The sequence below is a fragment of the Pseudophryne corroboree genome, chromosome 5, assembly GCF_028390025.1.
Source record: "Pseudophryne corroboree isolate aPseCor3 chromosome 5, aPseCor3.hap2, whole genome shotgun sequence".
Taxonomy (NCBI): domain Eukaryota; kingdom Metazoa; phylum Chordata; class Amphibia; order Anura; family Myobatrachidae; genus Pseudophryne; species Pseudophryne corroboree.
In genome coordinates this window covers 561,140,270-561,166,033 of record NC_086448.1, presented here as the reverse complement: position 1 = coordinate 561,166,033, position 25,764 = coordinate 561,140,270, and the positions used below count along the sequence as shown (strand labels likewise).

At 45.5% G+C, this 25,764-nt stretch overlaps 1 protein-coding gene across 2 annotated transcripts in view; it reads left to right on the top strand.

Annotated features, from left to right (window-relative positions):
* Nucleotides 1-25,764, top strand: part of RIPOR2 (RHO family interacting cell polarization regulator 2) — a 265,938-nt gene that overhangs the window by 31,529 nt on the left and 208,645 nt on the right. For both annotated transcript variants that reach the window (XM_063923277.1, XM_063923278.1), the window contains exons 3-5: nt 1,906-2,061; nt 5,791-5,869; nt 6,431-6,454. In XM_063923277.1, the coding sequence (XP_063779347.1) occupies nt 1,906-2,061; nt 5,791-5,869; nt 6,431-6,454 (259 nt within the window). The remainder of the gene's footprint in view (nt 1-1,905; nt 2,062-5,790; nt 5,870-6,430; nt 6,455-25,764) is intronic.

Sequence of the window (25,764 nt, the reverse complement as noted above, 5' to 3'; positions counted from 1 at the left end):
ATACACTGTATATTTGTATATAAAATATAAATGTGTGTGTGTGTATAGATCAATCGTTGTATTTTACAGCAAATGATTTGTAACTTATTTTTCTCTAAATTAGGCAGTATTCATTTTGTTTTTGTGAGGGTTGCTTCCAAGTCAGTTTACTTGTTACCATTAGTGATTTTATCTATTGTGAAGTATTTTTGGTTTTGTTTCTCTTGTTTGTTTATTTCCGCTGGAAATGAGTGATGTTTTGCTTAGTTATTCAGCAGAACAGTCTGTTTTGAAGATCTAAACAAGATTTGGTAATACAAACTGAGTTCTACTTTTGCTGTGCTGTCCCACGTACTAGCCGTCTGCATTGTATTTGTACATTTTTTAATACCAACATATAAAGCGAGCTAAGATGACAACGGTGTCATTTCTGCTCGTTAGTATGGTTGAGGTAAAATTAGGGGCAAGTTCAAGCATGATAGAAAAAATTTGGTACACTTAAGGCATTGTTCTGCTGGGAAGCATATACCCCTTTCACATCGCAAACCCGGGTCTGAGCCGGGATTTGAACACGGCTCCAACCCGGCTCCGACCCGGGTAAAAGACGTTCACATCGCAACATTGACCTGGGTTATTACCGAGTTATTGCCGTGTTGGTGTCTTTTTGCTCAACCCGGGTCAACCATGTTAAAACCAGTGTGATGTCATTTCAAAAGGACTTGATTGGTTCCCAGTTTTCTACAAGAAAGGAAGGGGGCTGGGGAAGGCTCACTGTGCAGCAATCATGGCCAACAGAGCACATGTCTTGTTTCTTGAGTGCCTTCAATTTATTGACCACCTGCTGTTGGGACCTAATAAATCCAAATGCTGCAAGCATTTTACTGATGTTGCGATGTTATCGCATCCCTGGCTGTACTCGTTATCTGCCTACGTATTTCTTCTTCACCCCTGATCCACAGCAACTCCCTGACTTCCTCATCACTCCAGTTTGCCATGGCTAATGAGGTCCAAAGGAGTGCAGAGCTAGGTCCAAAAGAGTGCAGATTACTTTCCAACACTTGTGCTCACAGTGCAGTACAGTAAACAGACCTCAGCTGACTGGAAACAACCAATCCGCGCTATTTCTTCAGAGGTGGGTTGAATATCCCGGGACTGTAGCTTTCTAGTGCACAATAATCCGGGTCCGACGTGTTCAACCCTTCCTATAACCCGGGTTGGACATTCCGGGATATTCAGTTTGGCGCTTTCACCACGCACCTCGACCCGGGTCGACTCGGCAACAACCATGCAATTTATCATCTTATCAAGGCTTAGTACATCTATAGTACAGCTCTCTGTGACTCTGTGCTTAGACATATGACAGCACATGGGCCTTTGTACTTTTCTTTCAGAGAAGTTATTGTTTGTTAGGCAGAGCAGAATAACAAATAGTAACAAATTAGGCCTTGTGTACTCAAATCATGACACTGTGTTAGTCTCTGCTATCTTCTGTGAATGTAATGCGATTTTAGTGCCAGCTTAATGGAAAAGGGTCCTTGAAAAATAACCCTGTTTCCTGGGTACCATTAAAATCCTATGGAGACCCACCATTAAGCAGCCTGTTGTGTGAATGGGGTTTCAAGACACTGTGACACAGCTTGAAACTGTGTTTAATTACCCAGATCGGGCTTGTGTTTTTAGTGGAAAAGGGGTATCCGTGACACAGACGTCACATATCTGTCAGACTTCAGCGAGGGATTGTGCCAAGCTGTCTGACCCTTAGACTGTAACACAGTGACTATTTGTGCTGTAATGACCGCTACTGTTGGGTAGTAAAGGGGTTGTCATAATGCAGTGTGTATTCTGATAAGCATGGAAAGGTGAAGAACTGTGTTTTCATTTGAAAAGATTTTTAACTGTATTTTCCATTTTTGTTATTTTATATAGATGTAATTCTTTCCTCGGGAACTCTTCTGTTCCCAAAAAGCCTCAAGCAAAACAGAAGAAAATGCACAGTCTTGGCCACAAAAATAGCAGCGCTTCCAAAGAACCTCAACCAGAAAGAGTAGAAGAAATATACAGCGCCTTAAAAAATGGTCTTGAGTAAGTATTGTTAAATCTGTAGCCATTGGCATTGATGCATTCCCGTTTAACCACTACCGGCCAGCCTGTGGGAGATTGTTGAACATATAATAAGGGCTGCTTGCCACTTCTGGAGCTTGATCAGGTTTTTCACTAGTGTTGTGTATTCGACTGTTTCACTCACACACTCATATTTAAGATTCTTGTATGTCTGGTAACAGGTTTAGACCCTGTCTCTTACTTGGAGCAGTTTCATATTGACTATTACATCATTTAAAGTTCTTAAGGGTCTATGTACTAAGCCTTGGAGAGAGAGAAAGCAAACAAAGATAACCTACCAACCAACCAGCTGCTGTCATTTTTCAAACACAGCCTGTGACATGGCAGCTAGGAGCTGATTGGCTGGAACTTTATCTCCGTCCACTTTTTCTCTCTCCAAGGCTTATAACATAGACCCCTAAGTCTCTTGTGATAAAACAATCTCTAATCAATAGTCCACCTGCTAAAATTGATGCAGGCGTACCCTGGCTCCTTTGTGTTGTGCTGCAGTGTGCCCAGGCCATTACAAAAAAATCAGTTGGTTGGAATGGGTAGGGTTTGATATGCCAGCGGTCAGAATACTGAACACTACATCCTGATTATGAGAATCCTCTATACTTAACCTTTCCCAAATGTCCCTAACCATCCCCTAAACCTAACCTCCACTTTCCGCACCCTAAACCTAATTACCCCAACCCCCTCCCACGTAGCCTAAGCCTTCCCGGGGGTGCCTAAACCTAACCCCCATCCCCGCAGCCTAAACCTAACCGAACCCCTGCAGCTCATCTCTCCGACGGCCGTTCGTGATCCCGGAGCTGGGACTGTAAACCTGGTTTGAATAGGTTTTTATCTGTCTAGGCTCAGCTAAGTCTCTGCTGGAAGTGGAGTGTTCTTTGTAGTTGCAGGGAACCAGATGCAGTTCTTTAGAAAGAGGAGAAACATACAGTAGCTACACTGTAAATGTTTGTCCATCAATATGGCTGGTGTTCCTTCCAAGTAATTGGTGTATCCTCTTAACGGGTGTAGTATGGTATGCCGGCGGCTGGGCTCCCGGCGACCAGCATACCGGCGCCAGGAGCCCGACCACCGGCATACAGACAGCGTGGTAAGCGCAAATGAGCCCCTTGCGGGCTCGCTGCGCTTGCCACGCTGCGGGCATGGTGGCGTGCTCCGCGCGCCGTGCTGTTTATTCTCCCTCCAGGGGGGTCGTGGACCCCCATGAGGGAGAATACCTGTCGGTATGCCGGGTGTCGGGATTCCGGTGCCGGTATACTGTGCGCCGGGATCCCGACATTCGGCATACTGAAGACCACCCCTCTTAACCGTGGCCATCTCCAGCCTACATAAGAACTCGCCAAGCTATAAAACCCATAGCAAATAGATTTGTGTGAGAGTGAGCAGACAGCATTTATAATTCGCAGTATCCTCTGCCTTCCAATGGATTGTGCAGAAAGATCCATTTTAAATATTATCTACTTTATATCACATATATAAGCACACAATAAGAGGCATAAAAATATGATTTATTACACAGAATAATATATGTCTATGCGGTAGATGTACTGAGCCTTGAAGAGAGATAAAGTGGAGAAAGAGAGAGAAACTACCAACCAATCGGTTCGTAGCTAATTTTTTAAACACAGCCTGTAACATGACAGGAGTTGATTGGCTAGTACTTTATCTCTCCCCTACCATATGCTTTCAAAATAGTAAAAGTACAAATGTACTATGGGCGCATGTAATGTTTTCCATTTAATGTCCACTGTCTGGGAATGTAGTGAAGGGTGAGGGATTTATCACACCTGAAAGAAACAATAAAGGACTCATTCAATGGGGGATATTCAATTGTCTGAAAAGTCAGTTGGGTGTCTGTTTTTTTCCTGTCTATTAGACAGGAAAAAAACGACACCCAACTGACTTTTCAAACAATTGAATACCCCCCAATATGTCTTTTGCAGCTGAATGCCCTATTATTACAGGCTGCAGAAACAGACATTTGCAGCTGATACTGTATCTGGAAATTGTCCTAATATTGCAGCATGTGTGACCCTGACAATTGCCAGTGATAATCTGTGACAATGATCAGGTCATTGCTGGCATGTTGGAAGGTGACTGCAGATGACCACTTTCAGCCTGTGTATTCCAGCATCATCGAAAAACCCTGGCAGGCCTGAAGGAATCTCTAAGTGTTGTGCCAAGCTGGACATTGATCCGATTGCCTGGCTGGCCCACGCACCAAGCTACAAACATCTGCCTGGGTGTAATATTACAGCTTGTAGTTAATATACATATGCAGTGCTCAGGACTAACAATGTCATCAAGAGTTTATCTAATAGATATTTGTGAGTGCCATTTATTTATATCCATATATGTCCATATAGCTGTTATCATTAACATTAGCACATGCTGCAGCCCTTTACCCAGTGATGTCAGATGGCACGCTCTGCAATCACAGCATGGCATAGTCAGCAGTTCCCTGTATTAACATTGGCACTTGTTACTAGTGCCTCTTTATATGGAATCAACATCTATTAACTTCTGCAAATAGCATACCTCCCAACTGTGTCCAATACAGAGGGACAATCCTGCTAATTGTACACTGTCCCGCTGTCCCACCCACGGGCGTCAGTGTCCCCTGGGCAGGGGGGTGGGGGGCAGTTGGGAGAGCCAGTGATCACCGCAGCTCTGCAATGCGGCTGGTGATCACTAAATAGATGCCATGCGCATGTCATCTGTCTGTGGGGAGTGGAGCCGAGGGCTGCCCAGCAGCTCAGGGAGCAGTGGGCACGCCCCCAAAAATGACGAAAATGGGGGGTTTTGGCGCTAGGCTCCGGCCACTCCACTCAAAGCCACGTCCGTCGGCGGGTGTGTACCCCCGATATGTCTGTGACTGATGTTATTCACAGACATACTATATTTAATTGTTGACTGTGCAGCACAGCTGATGCCCAATACTTGTACTGATATATGGGCGCATTTGACTGTGTGTACCATACGTTGCTGCAGGGACTGCCAGTGACTGATATCTTAACTGGACGGTCGCATTTAAATGGCCACCTGATGTGTTGGGCACGGCACAACCGGTGGACAGTTGGTAAACGTGTATGCACTTACCAATCGTTAGATTGGCCGGCAGTTGTGTATCCAGCCTGTCTCTCTCTAAACTTTGATAAATCACCCCCACCACCTTTAAACTGACAGGAGCTGATTGTTTGGTACTTTCTCTCTCACTATGGGGTCTATTCATGAAGCAGTGAAAAGAGTGGAGAAAAGGACCAGTGGGGAAGTTGCCCATGGCAACCAATCAGCTTTGAAGGAAGCCTTAATCAAGTACGTTCTATAAAATGTAAGAGAGATACTGACTGGTTGCAGTGGGCAACTTCTAAACTGGTCTGTTTCTTCACTGCTTTAACTGCTTCATGAATAGACCCCTAAATCTTTCCTTGGTACATACAGATGTGTCCACATGCAGCTTTGCTGCAGTCACGCCAGGTTACTTGAGAATCTTCTTGCATTGGGCATCTTTTGTATATCTGTGTGTAACTGAGTCTCTGAATCTGTGCATGAAGTGCTACAATAATGAAAAACACCATACCGTGTAATATCATCATCATTAAATTAGGGCTTTACTAATAGGCTATTTTTTTTCTTGGAATTACCTGTTTATCAAGTTCAGTCAGTAGTGTCCGGTGTTTTATTTTCTCTTGATAGTGAGTATCTTGAAGTTCATCAATCCGAGCTAGACAAGCTGACAGCACAGCTGAAGGACATGAGGAGAAACTCAAGACTGGTAAGTTGTCAGTCTTAAAGAGTATTTTCTGTAGTACATGTGATCCTCACCACGTGAGAGCGTATATAGGGCCTAAATCCGATCTGTTCACAGCAGCAAAATCTTTCTCTAAAGGGAAAAACCATGTGCACTGCAGGGGGGGGGGGGGGCAGCTGTAACATGTGCAGAGAGAGTTAGATTTGGGTGGGGTTTGTTCAAACTGAAATCTAAATTGCAGTGTAAAAATAAAGCAGCCAGTATTTACCCTGCACAGAAATACAATATAACCCACCCAAATCTAACTCTCTCTGCACATGTTATATCTGCCCCACCTGCAGTGCACATGGTTTTGCTGATGCGTTCAGGTCTGAATTAGGCCCATAGACCAAGCACAGTAACTTGTCAATTTCTTACCTGATTTCTTACAATCCTATTGTCACTAATCCTTGAATGTTCTTAATAGCTCCTGCAGTAAATTGTTCAGCCACACCAGGTGGTTACTGTAGGGCTCATTAATTTACAATGTTTGGGTTTAATATCTGTACTTTATAGATTTCATTTTTCTTCATTTTTTTTTTACAGGGAGTGCTATATGATCTGGATAAGGTTAGTTATTTTCTGGTAATTTTAATATTACTTATGATATATGGGGGGGGAAATGCAGAAAATACTGTACATACACGATGGAAGCTTTTGGTTTAGTTCATTATACGTACAATATTGTTTACTTTCTCTAACGTCCTAGAGGATGCTGGGACTCCGTAAGGACCATGGGGAATAGACGGGCTCCGCAGGAGACATGGGCACTTTAAGAAAGACTTTAGGCTCTGGGTGTGCACTGGCTCCTCCCTCTATGCCCCTCCTCCAGACCTCAGTTTTAGACTGTGCCCAGAGGAAGATGGGTGCACTGCAGGGAGCTCTCCTGAGTTTCCTGCTAAGAAAGCATTTTGTTAGTTTTTTTTTCTTTTCTTATTTTCAGGGAGCTCTGCTGGCAACAGACTCCCTGCATTGAGGGACTGAGGAGAGAGGAGCAGACCTACTTAAATGATAGGCTCTTCTTCTCGGCTACTGGACACCATTAGCTCCAGAGGGAGTGGAACACAGGTTCGTCCTGGGCATTCATCCCAGAGCCGCACCGCCGTTCTTCTCACAGAGCCGGAAGAAACGAAGAAAGAAGACTACTGAGGCGGCAGAAGCCTTCGGGTGCTTCACTGAGGTAATGCACAGCACTGCAGCTGTGCGTCATTGCTCCCATACACCTCACACACTCCGGTCACTGTAAGGGTGCAGGGCGCAGGGGGGGCGCCCTGGGCAGCAATAGAATACCTCTCCTATGGCAAATGACTATATACATGTACAGGTGGGCACTGTACATGTATATAAAAGAGCCCCCACCATATTTTATTAAGTTTGAGCGGGACAGAAGCCCCCCGCCGAGGGGGCGGGGGTTCTCCCTCAGCACTCACCAGCGCCATTTTCTCTCCACAGCACCGCTGAGAGGAAGCTCCCCGGACTCTCCCCTGCTTGACACACGGTGAAAGAGGGTTTTAAAGTAGAGGGGGGGCACATATTTGGCGATTATACATTACAGCAGCGCTACTGGGTAAACATACTGTGTTTTTTCCTGGGTCATATAGCGCTGGGGTGTGTGCTGGCATACTCTCTCTCTGTCTGTCCAAAGGGCCTAGGGGGGAACCTGTCTTCAGATAAAGATTCCCTGTGTGTGTGGAGTGTGTCAACATGTTTGACGATGAAGGCTCACCTAAGGAGGAGGGGGAGTGCATGGTTGTCAGGTCGCCGTCGGCAACGCCGACACCGGACTGGGTGGATATGTGGAATGTCTTGAATGCAAATGTAAATTTATTGCATAAGAGGTTAGACAAGGCTGAGGCTAGGGAGCAGTCAGGTAGTCAGACCATGCCTGCCCCAGTGGCACCGGGACCTTCTGGGTCTCAAAAACGCACTATCTCCCAGATTACTGACACAGATACCAACACGGACTCAGATTCTAGTGTCGACTATGAGGATGCAAAATCACAGCCAAAGGTGGCAAAAGGTATTCGTTACATGATTATTGCCATTAAAGAGGTTTTGCATATCACTGAAGAACCCCCTGTCCCTGACACGAAGGTACACATGTATAAAGGAAAAAAGCCTGAGGTCACCTTTCCGTCCTCATTTGAGCTAAGCGAATTGTGCAAAAAGGCTTGGGAATCTCCAGATAGGAGACTACAAGTTCCCAAAAGGATTCTTATGGCGTATCCCTTCCCACAAAAGGACAGGATACGATGGGAATCTTCGCCTAAAGTAGACAAGGCGCTGACACGCTTGTCCAAGAAGGTGGCACTGCCTTCCCAGGATACAGCTACCCTCAAGGATCCTTCTGATCGTAAGCAGGTTACCATGAAGTACATTTACACACATTCCTGTACTATTGTTAGGCCGGCTATGGCATCGGACTGGGTTTGTAGTGCTGTCGCAGCATGGACAGATTCCTTATCTACGGAGATTGACGCCCTAGAGAAGGATACCATTCTAATGACCCTAGAGCAGAGGTTCTCAAACTCGGTTCTCGGGGGCCCACACAGTGCATGTTTTGCAGGTCTACTCACAGAATCGCAAGTGAAATAATTAGCTCCACCTGTGGACCTTTTAATTGTGTCAGTGAGTAATTAACACACCTGTGCACCTGCTGGGTTACCGGCAAAACATGCACTGTGTGGGCTCCTGAGGACCGAGTTTGAGAACCTCTGCCCTAGAGCATATCAAAGATGCAGCTTTATATATGCAGGATGCTCAAAGAGACATTTGTTTACTAAGCTCCAGAATATATGCTATGTCTATTTCTGCTAGGCGACTCTTGTGGACCCGACAGTGGACGGGGGATGCTGACTCAAAGCGGCATATGAAGTCGTTGCCTTACAAGGGGGAGGAGTTGTTTGGAGAAGGCCTCTCGGACCTTGTCTCTACTGCTACGGCCGGTAAATCGAATTTCTTACCTTATGTTCCCCCGCAACATACTACGAAGGCACCTCATTATCAAATGCAGTCCTTTCGTTCAAATAAAAGCAAGAAGGTACAGGGATCGTCATTTCTTGTCAGAGGTAGAGGCAAGGGGAAAAAGCTGCACACAGCTAGTTCCCATGAGCAGAAGTCCTCCCCTACGTCTGCAAAATCCACCGCATGACGCTGGGGCTTCCCTAGGGGAGTCAGCTCAAGTGGGGGCACGTCTTCGACTTTTCAGCCAAGTCTGGGTTCACTCACAGGTGGATCCCTGGGCAATAGAGATTGTTTCTCAGGGATACAGGCTGGAATTCGAAGAGATGCCTCCTCGCCGGTTTTTCAAATCGGCTCTGCGAGCTTCTCCGTCAGAAAGGGAGTTAGTGTTAACTGCAATTCAAAAATTGTACCTGCAACAGGTGATAGTCAAGGTTCCTCTTCTCCAGCAAGGAAAGGGGTATTACTCAACCCTGTTTGTGGTTCCGAAACCGGACGGTTCGGTCAGACCCATTTTGAATCTGAAATCCCTGAACCTGTACTTGAAAAAGTTCAAGTTCAAGATGGAATCGCTCAGAGCGGTCATCGGGGGGTTGTATGGTTTCCCTGGACATAAAGGATGCTTACCTTCATGTTCCGATTTTTCTTCCTCACCAGGCGTTCCTGAGATTTGCAGTACAGGACTGTCATTACCAATTTCAGATGTTGCCGTTTGGGCTTTCCACGGCCCCGAGAATTTTCACCAAGGTAATGGCGGAAATGATGGTGCTCCTGCGCAAGCAGGGTGTCACAATTATCCCATACTTGGACGATCTCATCATAAAGGCGAGATCTCGAGAGAAGTTACTGGACAGCGTGTCACTGTCAGTGAGGACGTTGCAACAGCACGGCTGGATTCTCAATATTCCGAAGTCCCAGCTGGTTCCTACAACGCGTCTGACCTTTTTGGGCCTTATTCTGGACACAGAACAGAAAAAGGTTTTTCTTCCGATGGAAAAGGCTCAGAAGCTCATAGCTCTGGTCAGGAACCTATTAAAGCCAAAAAAGGTTTCAGTGCTTCACTGCACCCGTGTCCTGGGGAAGATGGTGGCATCGTACGAGGCCATCCCCTTCGGCAGGTTCCATGCGAGGACTTTTCAATGGGACCTACTGGACAAATGGTCCGGGTCTCATTTACAAATGCATCAAAGGATCACCCTGTCTCCCAGAGCCAGGATATCTCTCCTGTGGTGGCTGCACAGTGCTCACCTCCTGGAAGGCCGCAGGTTCGGCATTCAGGTCTGGATCCTGGTGACCACGGACGCGAGCCTCCGAGGTTGGGAAGCAGTCACACAGGGAAGAAATTTCCAAGGACTTTGGTCAAGTCAAGAGACTTGTCTTCACATCAACATCCTGGAACTAAGGGCCATATACAACGCCCTACGTCAAGCGAAGATCTTACTTCGCAATTGACCAGTTCTGATCCAGTCAGACAACATCACCGCAGTAGCTCATGTAAACCGCCAAGGCGGCACAAGGATCAGAGTGGCAATGGCGGAAGCCACCAGAATTCTTCGCTGGGCGGAGAATCATGTAAGCGCTCTGTCAGCAGTTTTCATTCCGGGAGTGGACAACTGGGAAGCAGACTTCCTCAGCAGACACGATCTGCATCCGGGAGAGTGGGGACTTCATCAGGAAGTCTTCGCACACATTGCAAGTCGGTGGGGACTACCCCAAATAGACATGATGGCATCCCGTTTCAATGAAAAGCTACAAAGGTATTGCGCCAGGTCAAGAGTCCCTCAGGCGGTAGCTGTGGACGCCCTAGTGACACCGTGGGTGTTCCAGTCGGTATATGTGTTTCCTCCTCTTCCTCTCATACCCAAGGTGTTGAGGATAATAAGAAAAAGAGGAGTGAGAACAATTCTCATTGTTCCAGATTGGCCACGAAGGACCTGGTATCCGGATCTGCAAGAAATGCTCACAGAAGATCCGTGGCCTCTTCCTCTAAGGCAGGACCTGTTACAACAAGGTCCCTGTCTGTTCCAAGACTTACCGCGGCTGCGTTTGACGGCGTGGCAGTTGAACGCCGAATCCTAGCGGAAAAAGGTATTCCGGATGAGGTCATTCCTACGCTAATAAAGGCTAGGAAGGACGTGACGTCTAAACATTATCACCGAATATGGCGAAAATATGTTTCTTGGTGTGAGGCCAGGAATGCTCCTACGGAAGAATTTCATCTAGGCCGTTTTCTTCACTGGAGTGAATTTGGGCCTAAAATTAGGCTCATTAAAGTTCAGATTTCGGCCGTATCCATTTTCTTTCAAAAGGAATTGGCCTCTTTACCTGAAGTACAGACTTTTGTGAAGGGAGTACTGCATATTCAGCCTCCTTTTGTACCTCCGGTGGCGCCTTGGGACCTTAACGTGGTGTTAGGTTTCCTTAAGTCACATTGGTTTGAACCACTTAAAACAGTGGAGTTGAAATATCTCACTTGGAAGGTGGTCATGTTGTTAGCCTTGGCTTCGGCTAGGCGAGTTTCGGAATTGGCGGCTTTGTCTCATAAAAGCCCCTATCTGGTTTTCCATATGGATAGAGCGGAGTTGCGGACCCGTCCTCAATTCCTACCTAAGGTGGTCTCATCCTTTCATATGAACCAACCTATTGTGGTGCCTGTGGCTACACGTGACTTGGAGGATTCCGAGTCCCTTGATGTGGTCAGGGCTTTGAAAATTTACGTGGCCAGAACGGCTAGGATCAGAAAAACAGAAGCACTGTTTGTCCTGTATGCAGCCAACAAGGTTGACGGCCCTGCTTCAAAGCAGACTATTGCTCGCTGGATCTGTAACACGATTCAGCAGGCGCATTCTACGGCACTAGGAAGGTGGGCTCGTCTTGGGCGGCTGCCCGAGGGATCTCGGCACTACAGCTGTGCCGAGCTGCTACTTGGTCGGGGTCAAACACTTTTGCAAAGTTCTATAAGTTTGATACCCTGGCTGAGGAGGACCTCCTGTTTGCTCAATCGGTGCTGCAGAGTCATCCGCACTCTCCCGCCCGTTTGGGAGCTTTGGTATAATCCCCATGGTCCTTACGGAGTCCCAGCATCCTCTAGGATGTTAGAGAAAATAAGATTTTACACTTACCGGTAAATCTATTTCTCGTAGTCCGTAGAGGATGCTGGGCGCCCGTCCCAAGTGCGGACTTCTTCTGCAAGACTTGTATATAGTTATTGCTTACATAAGGGTTATATTATAGTTCATCGGTTTGGACCGAGACTATGTTGTTTGTTCATACTGTTAACTGGGTAGTTTATCACAAGTTATACGGTATGATTGGTGTGGCTGGTATGAATCTTGCCCTTGGATTAACAAAAATCCTTTCCTCGTTCTGTCCATCTCCTCTGGGCACAGTTTCTCTAACGGAGGTCTGGAGGAGGGGCATAGAGGGAGGAGCCAGTGCACACCCAGAGTCTAAAGTCTTTCTTAAAGTGCCCATGTCTCCTGCGGAGCCCATCTATTCCCCATGGTCCTTATGGAGTCCCAGCATCCTCTACGGACTACGAGAAATAGATTTACCGGTAAGTGTAAAATCTTATTTTTTCTTTTCATGGTCATAGGGGCTGATTCACATGTGGATGCAGAATTGCCCACAGCAGCGTCTATTAACGGTCACCCGTCTGCGATTTTATTCAAATTATGCTACACACGCCTTCCCATGTGTACATCTATGCTGCCGAATATGCAAAGACTGAGCAGCCCACTTCAGCATCAGTACATGCAGCAATACAGATTGAATGTACCATTGAAACTTGCACCTGCCAGTAGTTGAAAGACAATGACATCCATTCACACACACACACACACACACACACACACACACACACACACACACACACACACACACACACACACACACTATGATGGACACTATGATGGGTATTTAAAAAAACAGCACTAATTCGACACAGGGTATGTATTTTCACCCATTTTTTAATCCATTTTCGCCCATGCCATTTCACTCTTTTTTTTTTTTTTTTTCCGCCAGTGCCGGATTTTTCGACCAGTCAAAAAAAGGCACGGGCATTAAATAGGTCGAATGTAAATTCGACCTAAAAACCTGCAAAAAGTTATTTTTGTCCACTAATTGAATACCCACCTATATTGCTAAATCTTAGCCTACCTAATGTAAGTTTTTGCTTATTGCATATCTTTTTTTCAAAGTGATTTGCTTACATCGACCCAGAATTCCTATATTAAGCTTTAATCCTTTATTCAGGCTGTGCGGGATAATGCGGCTTATTATAAACTAGCTATGGGAATGTGAACTTTATTTTAAGAGTTTCTTACTGCATTATCCAGCTGTAAACACATCTAATACTTGTCTATTCTCAGGAGAATGCCAATAAATAAACAATAATATGAATAAAAGGGGTCATTCCACATCAAATCAACACAGTTTAATAAAAAATTCTACTTTACAATCTCTAATTTCAATTAAATTTGGTATTAGAAATGCTGCCATGAGTGTAATGAAAACCCCCATGTTTACACTGGTTTGGAAGTTACATGCCTTTAAAGCTGCAATTTTGTAATTAAAAATGTGCTATTGATGTTTTTTTAAAATGCTTTTGCCGCTCACCTAATTGAGCATAGAGTTGGACAAGGTCTCATTTGAAATCTCTTTTTATGGGCTTTCATATGATATATAAAGCAGCAGTGTGTTTAAAAATAAATAAATAATAATAAAAATAATAATAATAATCAGAATTTAGATTTTCTCAAAAGCCAACTTTTTTAAATTTTGAAAAAAAAAAAAATCTAAAAAATTGTTCATACTGTTAATAAATACCCAAAGTTTTTTTTGGATCATGATGGGATCATCTGCTACAAAAGGTTTCACTTTGGACTATAAAAATGAGGACTATCTAGACTGGTCCATTACTTCTAATTTATCACCTTAAACAATCCCTTTGTACATGATGTATAATGACACAGTATGTTAATATTTAAGTATATTTAAGACTTTTGCGATAATTTTGTAGAATAACCCTATGAATAAAAGTGGACAGTCAGGGATAAAGACATGATTCAGAAATGTTTACTTGTGAGCAGCACTGGCTGAGGCCCACACTATGCTGGATGTGCCATGTTTGTGGTCTCCAGTTTGTAGAAGGTGTAGTGCACTGAAAACATCTCTGATGTGAGGGAAAAAGATGGAGCAATGACGGGAGAAGGAACACAGTGCATGAAATAGGAGGTGGGACTGACCCTACAGGTGCCACTCAGGCAGAGGCAGAACTCTGGGAGGTAACGGAGTCATCTGCCACCGGGCTCCTGCTCTGAAGGGGGGCACCTCTCCTCCCATTCTGTGACACCATTGAATTAAGTTAATTGATAGCTGTCGCTGTCTTTTCAGTGGCCGACTTCCTCACTGGTCCCTGCACCTTACAAATCACACCCTCTTTATTATACTGAATATACACATATTACAGGTATCACACCCAGGATTAGAAACCACAACCTATTACACTGGAAGCAGACACCTTACTGATGAAGCTGTTCGCTCCTGTATAGGAAATATGAGAATTTTAACTATATGAAGATACTTCTCTGACAATTACACGTAACTTCATATACAGTAGTTAGAATTCTCATGCTTCCTCTACAGGAGCAAATAACGCCATCAGTAAAGTGTCTGCTGTCAGTGTAACAAGTCACAGGTTCTAATCCTGGGTATGACTGCTAAGAAATGTGTGATTTAAAATAAAAGACAATTAAATGTATAAATACAGTATATAAAAAATTTTCAGAACACTCCATATACACACACATACACACAAATATATATATATATATATATATATATATACATACACTCACACATACATACATACATACATATATTTATCTTAATATAGGAAATAGGGGGGCACCAATATTTATCTTGCCTCCGGGCAACTGTGACGAACTTACGCCACTGCACTAAGGACATCCTTGAATGCCATCTTTTGGCGCTAGTGCAAAGGGTTGCCTATGCCGGATGTATACTGTACAGGTGTAACCTATCCATTATAATAATACATGTGTAAAGATAGCATTTTACAGGATTTGTCTGAAAAATGTGCTGTGTATATCTCTTTATGTAAAACAAATGAATAAGGCATTCAGTGCCTTTCTGAAACAATTGGCTTCCTGGTGGAACCTCCACCCCAACACATGTTTGCGATGACACTGTATCAGGTGGATGTAGTTTGTAAAAAAAAATACTTTGACGTTGTTGTTGTTGTTGTTGTTGTTGTTGTTTTTTTTTTGGTTTTGTTTTTTACTGCAATTTAAAAGCTTGATTTATTTAACATTTATAAACAACCTCAACATCCTCCCGCTGTCCATAGCAGGCAATGGGGGACCTGAAGGCTGTGGGTGGCAGCGCTATGTCAAGCGCTGTATCCCGCAGCAACATTACAAGCTGACACATCTGTATATTACACATAGCATTTTGTATGCAGATACAGCCGCAGACACACACACACACACACATACAGAATATAGGCATGCCGCATATAATTTTAATCAGCAGAGTCTGCTTGTGTATTGTGTTCACATAGCAGTGCGAATAAGAAGCATTTTAGCAGAAAAATGCACAAAAAGGCACGCGGTGTTAGGAAACCCGCTCATGACTAGGTGCGACTAGAAGAGCTGTTTAACGTGACTGTAGCAAGGATATAGGAGGACACATCTGTATGTGTGGTCTACGTTACAGCCTACGGCAGCAGCCACCACTGCTAGGGACATACTAAAGCAGTCACCCTTTCTATCCTTGTGTAACTGTGAAGCAAAACAAATAAGCAATTTGGCATCCCCCAAAAAATAACCTTTTCTGATCTTTGTTTAATTACTATTAAAGTAATTGACTTTTCATGTACTGTGTTCTTCACTGATGCCATTTTCTGCTTAATGCTTGTGGTCTCGTAATTTTTCGGTAAACCTGAGTCATTTGCCAAGTGCAATTTAAAAAAAAAAAAAAAAAAAAGTGGTGTAGTAAAGGAAGTATACATGTTGGATGGATATTGGAAGCGAATCACTATGTCAAGAAGGGGAGTGGTGGCAGGCAAAGCCGAACTCAGTGAGTCTGTACCCACTGGGCGGACAGACAAGATCAGTGATTCTGGGGTAGTGCTAGAAGGCGAGAACAAGGGACAGAGACCCGGGCTGTAAAGATATCCAGTCCTACCAGGGAGGGGCATAACTTAGGAGTGTGAACTTGGAGAGAAGGTAGGTGGGTGTTCAGCGGAGGGGAGTACTTATTCATGAGTGCTAATATGCTTTTATGACTAAGTGAGTCTTCAGGTTTGGTTGAAGGTGTGCAGACTGGTAGAGTGTGATAGTGGAAGTAAGTGCAAGAGTAGAGAGGCAGCATGCAATAAATATGGGATGCTTATGGCAGAAGTGGGATTCAGAGCACAGGTGAGATGGTGATCAGTGGAGAAATGGAGGTACGGTAGTATAGACAGATAAGATTAAAGGTGCAGGAATGAGTGGAGAGTAACATACAGTATCTGACATGTATTCTCTGCTGGATACGGTGCCAGTGAAGCAGTTTGCAGAAAGGGGAGGCCAATACAGGGCGAGGGGAAAAGTAAATGACTCTGGCTGCAGCATTACGTGTAGATTGAAATGGGGAGTATGGGTGCAAGAAAGGACAGAGAAGAGGAAGTTTACAGAAATCCAGGCAGGAAATCAGTGCTTGAATGAGGGTTTTGGTGGCATCCATAGTAAGACAGGGTCTTTTTCTCTAGATATTGTGAAGGTGGAGGCAGTAAGCTTATAAAAGAGATTGAATGTGTTGACTGAAGGTGAAAGAGAAGTCAAGAATGATACCCGAGCAATGGGTTTGAGGGGCTGAAGAGAGTCTTGTGTGGTCATCAGATAGACTGCCTGATTCAGAGATGCAACTGCGGATTCAGATGCAGTAGATCTGCGAAAATATAGTAAGGCACCAGACGCGGGTATTTGTGCAGAGACTCCCACTGACTGTCTCTGATCTGATTTTTTTCATACAAAGATGCAACATCGGACCACGTAGCACCGCTATGGTGGCTCAGACTGTCCATTACAAGTAAGCAGCCTGAAACCTTTACAATTGCGCAAGAAGATGCAGTTGCAGGCTCAGGCACGCCCCCAAAATGGTCACAACACACCTGCATTCATTACATCCCGCAGATGCTCACTACCTGTCACTCACTCTGAAGGAGGAGAGAGTGGTCCATGGTATCACCAATGACCTAGGTAAGGACAGTTCATTGAAATACAAACTGTGAAAGCCAGATTTAAATAACTGTGACTTTTAAGTCAGTTGATATTAACTACTACAATAAATGCCTACGTTTTAGCAACCTCCCATTTCTCATACGTCCTAGAGGATGCTGGGGTCACCATTACAACCATGGGGTATAGGCGGGATCCACAGGAGACATGGGCACTTTGAATGGGCGTGAACTGGCTCCTCCCTCTATGACCCTCCTCCAGACTCCAGTTTTAGAATTATGTCCAGGCAGACTGGATGCACACTGAGGAGCTCTACAGAGTTTCTCGGGAAAAGACTTTTGTTAGGTTTTTTATTTTCAGGGAGACTGCTGGCAACAGTCTCCTTGCTTCGTGGGACTTAGGGGAGAGAAGTCAGACCTACTTCTAGTGAGTTTAAAGGATCTGCTTCTTGGCTACAGGACGCCATTAGCTCCTGAGGGTTTGATCGCTAGGTACGCCTAGATGCTCGTTCCCAGAGCCGGCCGTCACCCCCCTTGCAGAGCCAGAAGTCAGAAGACAGGTGAGTAGAAGAAGCAAAGAAGACTTCAGTGACGGCTTCTGAGGTACCGCACAGCGATCGCACGCTGCGCGCCATGCTCCCACTACACATCAGCACTACAGGGTGCAGGGCGCGGGGGGACGGGTGCCCTGGGCAGCATATAAACCTCAAAGGAGACTGGCTATAGGGGACATAGTGCCAGGGGCACTGTCCTAACCCCTGCCAGTATAAATATTTATTTAAAAATAGCGGGACTGAAGCGAGCCATTATGGGGGCGGAGCTTAGCCCTCACAGCTCACAACAGCGCCATTTTCTCTACAACAGGCTGCAGAGACGCTGGTCCTTCCTCACACTGCTGCATAAGTATCAGGGTGAAAAACGGGGGAGGGGGGCACAGTAAATTTGGTGCAATATATCTGTATTATAAAAGCGCTGCAGGTCTGAGGCATTGTTTAGTGTGGTCAGAACCGTTGGTAAAGCGCTGGGTTGTGGACTGGCAAACTCCCTCTGTGTCTCTCTATCAGACTTTAGGTTGGTCTGTCCCATATATGCCCAGTGTGTTTGTGAGTGGTGAATACGCATGTGTCGGCATGTCTGAGGCAGAGTGCTCTTCCCAGGAGGAGACTGTATTAGGGACACAAAGGGCTGTAGGAGTGACCCTGTCGGCACCGCCGACTCCTGATTGGGTAAATGTGTTGAATGCAAATGTGGCTCTTATTAATAAGAGATTAGATAAATCTGAGTCTCGGAACCAGACATGGAAGAAATCTGTGGAGGATGTGTTGTTACAAGTCCAGACCCCTTCGGGGTCACAAAAGATTGTTTGCTCAGTTGGCAGACACAGATACTGACACAGATACTGACACGGACTCTGACTCCAGTGTCGACTATAGTGATGCCAGATTAGATCCAAAATTGGCAAAGAGCATTCGGTACATGATTGTGGTGATAAAAGACGTATTACATATCTCGGAGGACCCTGCTGTTCCTGTCAAAAGGGTCTGTATGTTTAAGGGAAAGAAGCCTGAGATAACGTTCCTCCCTCTCATGAACTGAACGCTCTATTTGATAAGGTTTGGGAAAGTCCTGACAAAAAGTTTCAGATTCCCAAAAGGATTCCGGTGGCGTACCCGTTTCCTTCTGGGGATAGGGAAAAGTGGGAGTGACCCCCCATTGTGGACAAGGCTCTATCTCGCCTGTCCAAAAAGGTGGCTCTTCCGTCCCCTGACACGGCAGCCCTTAAGGATCCTGCGGATCGTAGGCAGGAAAATCCATTGAAATCCATTTATGTCACCACAGGTACGCTGCTTAGGCCAGCCATTGCATCTGCGTGGGTGAGTAGTGCAATCGAAAAATGGTCAGATAACTTGTCATCTGATATAGATACCCTAGATAGGGATAGCGTTCTCTTTACTCTAGGTCAGAGGTTCTCAAATTCGGTCCTCGGGGGCACAGACAGTGCATGTTTTGCAGGTCTCCTCACAAAATCGCAAGTGAAATAATTAGCTCCACCTGTGGACCTTTTAAAATGTGTCGGTGAGTAATTAATACACCTGTGCACCTGCTGGGTTACCTGCAAAACATGCACTGTGTGTACCCCGAGGACCGAGTTTGAGAACCTCTGCTCTAGGTCATATCGGGGACGCCGCAGCATATCTAAAGGAAGCTGCAAGGGATATTGACCTTTTGGGATCAAAGGCCAATGTCATGGCTGTCTCAGCAAGGCGTGCGTTGTGGATTCACCATTGGAATGCTGATGCTGACTCCAAGAAAAGTATGGAAGCTTTACCATATAAAGGTATGGCCTTATTTGGAGATGGCCTTGATGATTTGGTGTCTACGCCTACCGTGGGTAAGTCATCCTTTTTACCTTCTGTTCCTCCACAACAAAAGAAAACGCACCATTATCAGATGCAGTCCTTTTGGCCCAATAAATTCAAAAAGGGCCGGGGTTCTTCCTTCCTTGCTACTAGAGGAAGGGGAAGAGGTAAAAGATCTCCAGCCTTGTCAGGCTCCAAGGAGCAGAAGTCCTCCCAGGCTTCTACCACCTCCACCGTATGACGTTGGGACTCCTATGCGGGAGTCCGCACCGCTGGGGGCCCGTCTGAAACTCTTCAGTCAGCTTTGGGTGCGTTCGAACCTAGACCCTTGGATATTACAAATAGTATCCCAAGGGTACAAGCTGGAGTTTCAAGACGCCCCCCCTCGCCGTTTTTTCAAATTGGCCTTACCAGTTTCAATTCCCGACAGGGAGGTAGTTTGAGACGCAATACAAAAATTGTGTTAAAATTAGGTTATCGTCAAGGTTCCCCAGTCACAACAGGGAGAAGGTTTTTATTCGAGCCTGTTTGTGGTCCCGAAGCCGGACGGCTCGGTCAGACCAATCCTAAACCTGAAATCCCTGAATTTCTACCTAAAGAGATTCAAATTCAAGATGGAGTCTCTTCGAGCAGTGATCTCCAGTCTGGAGGAAGGGGATTATATGGTGTCGGTGGACATAAAAGATGCCTACTTACATGTTCCCATTTATCCTCCGCATCAGGCTTACCTGAGATTTGCAATTCAGGATTGTCATTACCAATTTCAAACATTGCCGTTTGGTCTTTTCACGGCTCTGAGGATTTTCACCAAAGTGATGGCGGAGATGATGGTTCTCCTTCGCAAACAAGGAGTCACCATTATCCCATACTTGAACGATCTCCTGATAAAAGCGAGATCCAGGGACCAGTTGGTCCAAAAGTTGCACTCTCCATGACAGTTCTTCAGCAACATGGTTGGCTCCTAAACTTGCCAAAATCACAGTTGATTCCGACGACGCGGTTGTCATTTTTGGGAATGATATTGGACACAGAACTACAGAGAGTTTTTCTTCCTGTGGAAAAGGCGCTGGAACTTCAGAGTCTGGTCAAACAAATTCTGTAACCAACAAGAGTGTCAATCCATCAATGCGTTTGGTTGCTGGGGTAAATGGTTGCGGCCTACGAGGCCATTCAGTTTGGCAGGTTCCATGCCAGAGTGTTTCAGTGGGACCTGTTGGACAAGTGGTCCGGGTCCCATCTACACATGCACCAGAGAATAATCCTGTCGTCCAAGGATATCGCTCCTGTGGTGGCTGCACAGCTCACCTCCTAGAGGGGCGCAGGTCCTGGTGACCACGGATGCAAGCTTCCGAGGCTGGGGGGCAGTCACACTGGGAGAAAGCTTCCAAGGAAGATGGTCAAGTCAGGAAACTTGTCTCCACATAAATGTTCTGGAGTTAAGGGCCATTTACAATGGCCTCCTACAAGCGGAACATCTTCTTCGAGATCTGCCGGTACTGATCCAGTCGGACAATGTAACAGCAGTAGCGTACATAAACCATCAGGGCGGAACAAAAAGCAGAGCGGCAATGGCAGAAACCACAAGGATTTTCCGCTGGGCGGAAAAACATACAAGCGCTCTGTCAGCGATATTCATTACAGGAGTGGACAACTGGGAAGCAGACTTCCTCAGCAGACACTGTCTCCATCCAGGAGAGTGGGGCCTCCACCAAGAAGTCTTCGCAGAGATAACAAGTCGTTGGGGAGTTCCTCAATGGACATGATGGCATCTCGTCTCAACAAGAAGCTTTAGAGATATTGTTCCAGGTCAAGGGACCCTCAAGCAATAGCAGTGGATGCACTGGTGACACCGTGGGTGTTTCAGTCGGTGTATGTATTCCCTCCACTTCCTCTCATTCCGAAAGTTCTAAAGATCAAAGGAAAAACAAAGATCCGGGCGATTGTCATTGTTACAGACTGGCCAAGGAGGGCTTGGTATCCAGATCTTCAGGAATTACTCATCTTCAGGAATTACTCATCCTCTTCCTCTTCGCGAGGACCTGTTACGACAGGGGCCGTGCGTGTATCAGGACTTACCGCGGCTGCGTTTGACGGCATGGCGGTTGAACGCAGAATCCTAACCCATAAGGGTATTCCCAGTGAAGTCATTCCCACACTTATTCAGGCCAGAAAAGGGGTAACGGCTAAACATTACCACCGTATTTGGAGAAAATATATCTCTTGGTGTGAAGCCAAAAGGGTTCCTACGGAAGAGTTTCGCCTGGGGCGTTCTCTCCATTTTCTACAAGCAGGTGTGGATGCGGGCCTAAAATTAGGCCCAATTAAGGTACAGATTTCAGCCTTATCGATTTTCTTTCAGAAACAATTGGCCTTACTTCCAGAAGTTCAGACTTTCGTGAAAGGAGTGTTGCACATCCAACCTCCATTTGTGCCTCTGGTGGCACCTTGGGACCTTAATGTGGTGTTGCAGTTCCTTCAATCACATTGGTTTGAACCTTTGCGGGAGGTGGAGTTGATATTCCTCACTTGGAAAGTGGTCATCCTGTTGGCCTTGGTATCTGCAAGGCGGGTGTCTAAGTTAGCGGCCTTGTCTCATAGGAGCCCTTATTTGATCTTCCATGAAGATAGAGCTGAATTGAGGACACGTCAGCAATTTTTACCGAAGGTGGTTTCCTCTTCGTGGTACCTGTGGCTACTGACGCCTTTGTTGAATCAAAATCTATGGATGTGGTCAGAGCTTTGAAAATGTATGTCGCCAGAACGGCTCAGATTAGGAAAACAGAGGCTCTGTTTGTCCTGTATGCTCCCAACAAGGTTGGGTGTCCTGACACCATTGCGCGCTGAATCTGTAACACGATTCAGCAGGCCCATTCCACGGCTGGATTGCCGTTACCGGAATCAGTGAAGGCCCATTCCACTAGGAAGGTGGGCTCGTCCTGGGCGGCTGCCCGGGGGGTCTCGTCATTGCAACTTTGCCGAGCAGCTACTTGGTCGGGGTCAAACACTTTTGCAAAGTTCTACAAGTTTGACACCTTGGCCGATAAAGACCTTAAGTTCGGTCAATCGGTGCTGCAGAGTCATTCGCACTCTCCCGCCCGTTCTAGAGCTTTGGTATAACCCCATGGTTCTAATGGTGACCCCAGCATCCTCTAGGACTTATGAGAAAATAGGATTTTAATACCTACCGGTAAATCCTTTTCTCTTAGTCCGTAGAGGATGCTGGGCACCCGTCCCAGTGCGTACTGTATCTGCAGTTAATAGTTATGGTTACACATATGTTGTGTTACGTTTATTGTCAGCCTGTTGCTGAAATTGTTCATGCCGTTGGCTTGTGTTCTGTTGAATGCCACGTTGTGCGGCATGCTTGAGGTGTGAGCTGGTATGAATCTCACCTTAGTTTAACAATAAATCCTTTCCTCGAAATGTCCGTCTCCCTGGGCACAGTTCCTATAACTGGAGTCTGGAGGAGGGGCATAGAGGGAGGAGCCAGTTCACGCCCATTCAAAGTCTTAAAGTGCCCATGTCTCCTGCGGATCCCGTCTATACCCCATGGTTCTAATGGTTACCCCAGCATCCTCTACGGACTAAGAGAAAAGGATTTACTGGTAGGTATTAAAATCCTATTTTAAGCCTCTAACTTAGGTTACCAGTTACTTTCTCACATCTCTTGCTTCTAGGGAAATATAGGAGCGGAATCTTGTATATACTGTATCTGGAGGAAATGGCAACTGTTTTCCAGGAACTATAGATTTTTTTTATTTAAAAGTCCTAATACATGCCAACATCTCAGTTAACCAAATCAGGACCCACTTAGCCACTCAAAAGATCAGGCTGATCCTGATCCTTTGTGTTTTAGACAGGACTACCTCTGACCCATAAATATGAAGGGTGGTCTCACTCAGTGTGCAGTAATGCTTGCTGTAGTTGGAGAAACTGTGATTTGAACATGACCATTACTCAGACTAATGGAGGCGGTTATCTCTGCTACTGAAGCAGCTGGGTTGTGATAATTCTTTTTGTTGTTTTAAAGGCATCTTGACGACTGAAACATAAGTCGCTCAGTGTGTGTTCAATAGGAAATAAATGTGAGATTAATGTGTGACAGAGGAAGAAACTGCCTATTTCCACACACAGTTCTGTAATCTGTAATGGAAGTTGTGTTTTGCAATTCATTATATGGGTAACAGGTACTTTAAAGGACAAATCTTTACCAAACTAACAGGGCATCACAAACATTCTTTTACTTGTGACACATCTTGAGAAAAGTTATGAAACAAATCCTTCCCCTTTCTTGTAGCTAAGTGTGGAAATGCTGAAACTGTACAGTAATTCTATTCATCAGATAACTAACCTGCCCATTACTTAGTGATTCAGAGATGGGCACAAACCCCATTTTGTTCTCAGCTGAGTGGTTATTGGCTGACTGGGCATGCGTCTAAGTCATACTGCGCATCTGCCACAATGGTGTCTCAGTTGATTGACAGTCCCATTTAAGTGTGGTGGCAAAAAAGCAGGTGTGTCACGACTCATTTTGGGGCGTGTCTCTGCCTGCGACTGTGATCCTGTCTGCAGCTGCAATGGCTGCGGTGCTGCCATGCTGCACAATGTAACGGCTACTCAGACATTCCATAATTCACTGATATGCGACTGACGCTGCATCTGTGTACGCAACTGCTGGGACTCCCAGCAGGTTCCAATACAAAAGATAGACATTATAAAGAAAGGCAGTCATTAGGTGTACAGTGATAGGTTGACGGGGTCAAAAGGTCGACAATTAAAAGGTCGACACACAAAAATAAAATTGTAGCTGTTTTGTTTTTTTTTGTTTTTTTTGTATAATCTGTTTTTATTTAAGAAAATATAAAGATCACATCTCATTAGACAAAAAAGCTTCAAGACACATAATTAAAGTCAATTGCAGTCTAGCCATAAGAAACGTGATAGCTTAACACTCTAGACACTGGAAGTCGGTGCAGATGCAGACATTGATAGGGTGTTCTATGGAATCATCGCATTATCCACTCGCTATTTGTCTAAACAGAGAATGTGATCATAATAACATAAGTAACACAGTAGGGAAACTATAGAAAAGAGCAAGATGTGATATGGAGGAAAGGATAGGAGAAAACATAGTGTGACCAAGCCAGGGGAGAAACTCAAATCATTTAGTAGCCCAAATGTAGTCTTTGTATTCTTTGGAGGACGTATATTCCATCCAAGGTAACCAAGTGGCCATGAATTCTCGGAGTTTATCTCTGGAGACCAGGAGGATGTTCTCCATGTTCATGTAATAGTTGATTCTAGTGAACCATATTTTCCTTGCGGGTGGGGATGGAGACCTCCATAGAGTGGGAATAACTGCCCGTGCTGCATTAGACAAGTGGCGGAGTAATGATGTTTTGAGCTGAGCCAGTGATATAGAAGAGTGGGAGAGCAGCCAAAAGGCCGGGTCAGAAGGGACAGGGGTATGAAGTATGTCTTGGGAAATAGAGATGACGTCAGCCCAGTATGACCGGAGTAGGGGGCAATTCCACCAGATGTGGAGTAGGGTACCAGTGGCGCTAAGACATCTCCAACACCTATCAGTCAGTCCAGGGTACATGAAGTGGAGGAGGGAGGGGTGTCTGTACCATCTCATTAAGAGTTTATATTGGGTTTCTCTGACTTGTATACAGACTGAACTATTGTGGGATTTGAGAAATATCTGCCAGTCTTTCTCTGATAGTTGAATCCCGAGATCTCTCTCCCAAGCTAACTGGTAGGGTAGGGGCGCCCGAGCACCGGGGCTCTGTAATAATTTGTAAAGTGTGGAAACAGTGTGTTGGGGGTTGCATGTAGAGACACACAATCTCTCAAACTGTGTTAGTTCCCTGGAGGCTTGAAGATATCTGTGTTTGGAATGCAGAAAATGTCTAAGCTGTAAATATTTCCAGAAATAGTGTTGTGGAAATTCCCATTTAGATCGCACTTCCGAAAACTGTCTAACTCCTGAGGATATCGCCAGCTGGCCTACCCTGAAGAGTCCCCCAAGGGCCCAGTCGCGAAAGTGGGAGAGTGTTAAGCCTGGTAGGAAGTCAGGGTTGGCTAGAAAAGAAGTCAACGGGCCGAAATCAGAAGAGAGGAAGGGCCAGCGGCGCGCTTTTTTCCAAAAGGAGAGGGTCGCAGTAATAGTTGGGTGAGGGGAGGGAGGCTTGGGGAGGGAAGGGAGCCAGGGGAAGATCTCGGGGAATTGTTGCATGTATAGCCCTTCCAGAGCCACCCACTGCTTTGTGTCCTGACTCCTCGTCCAATCCAAGACCCTATTGAGCAGGATTGCC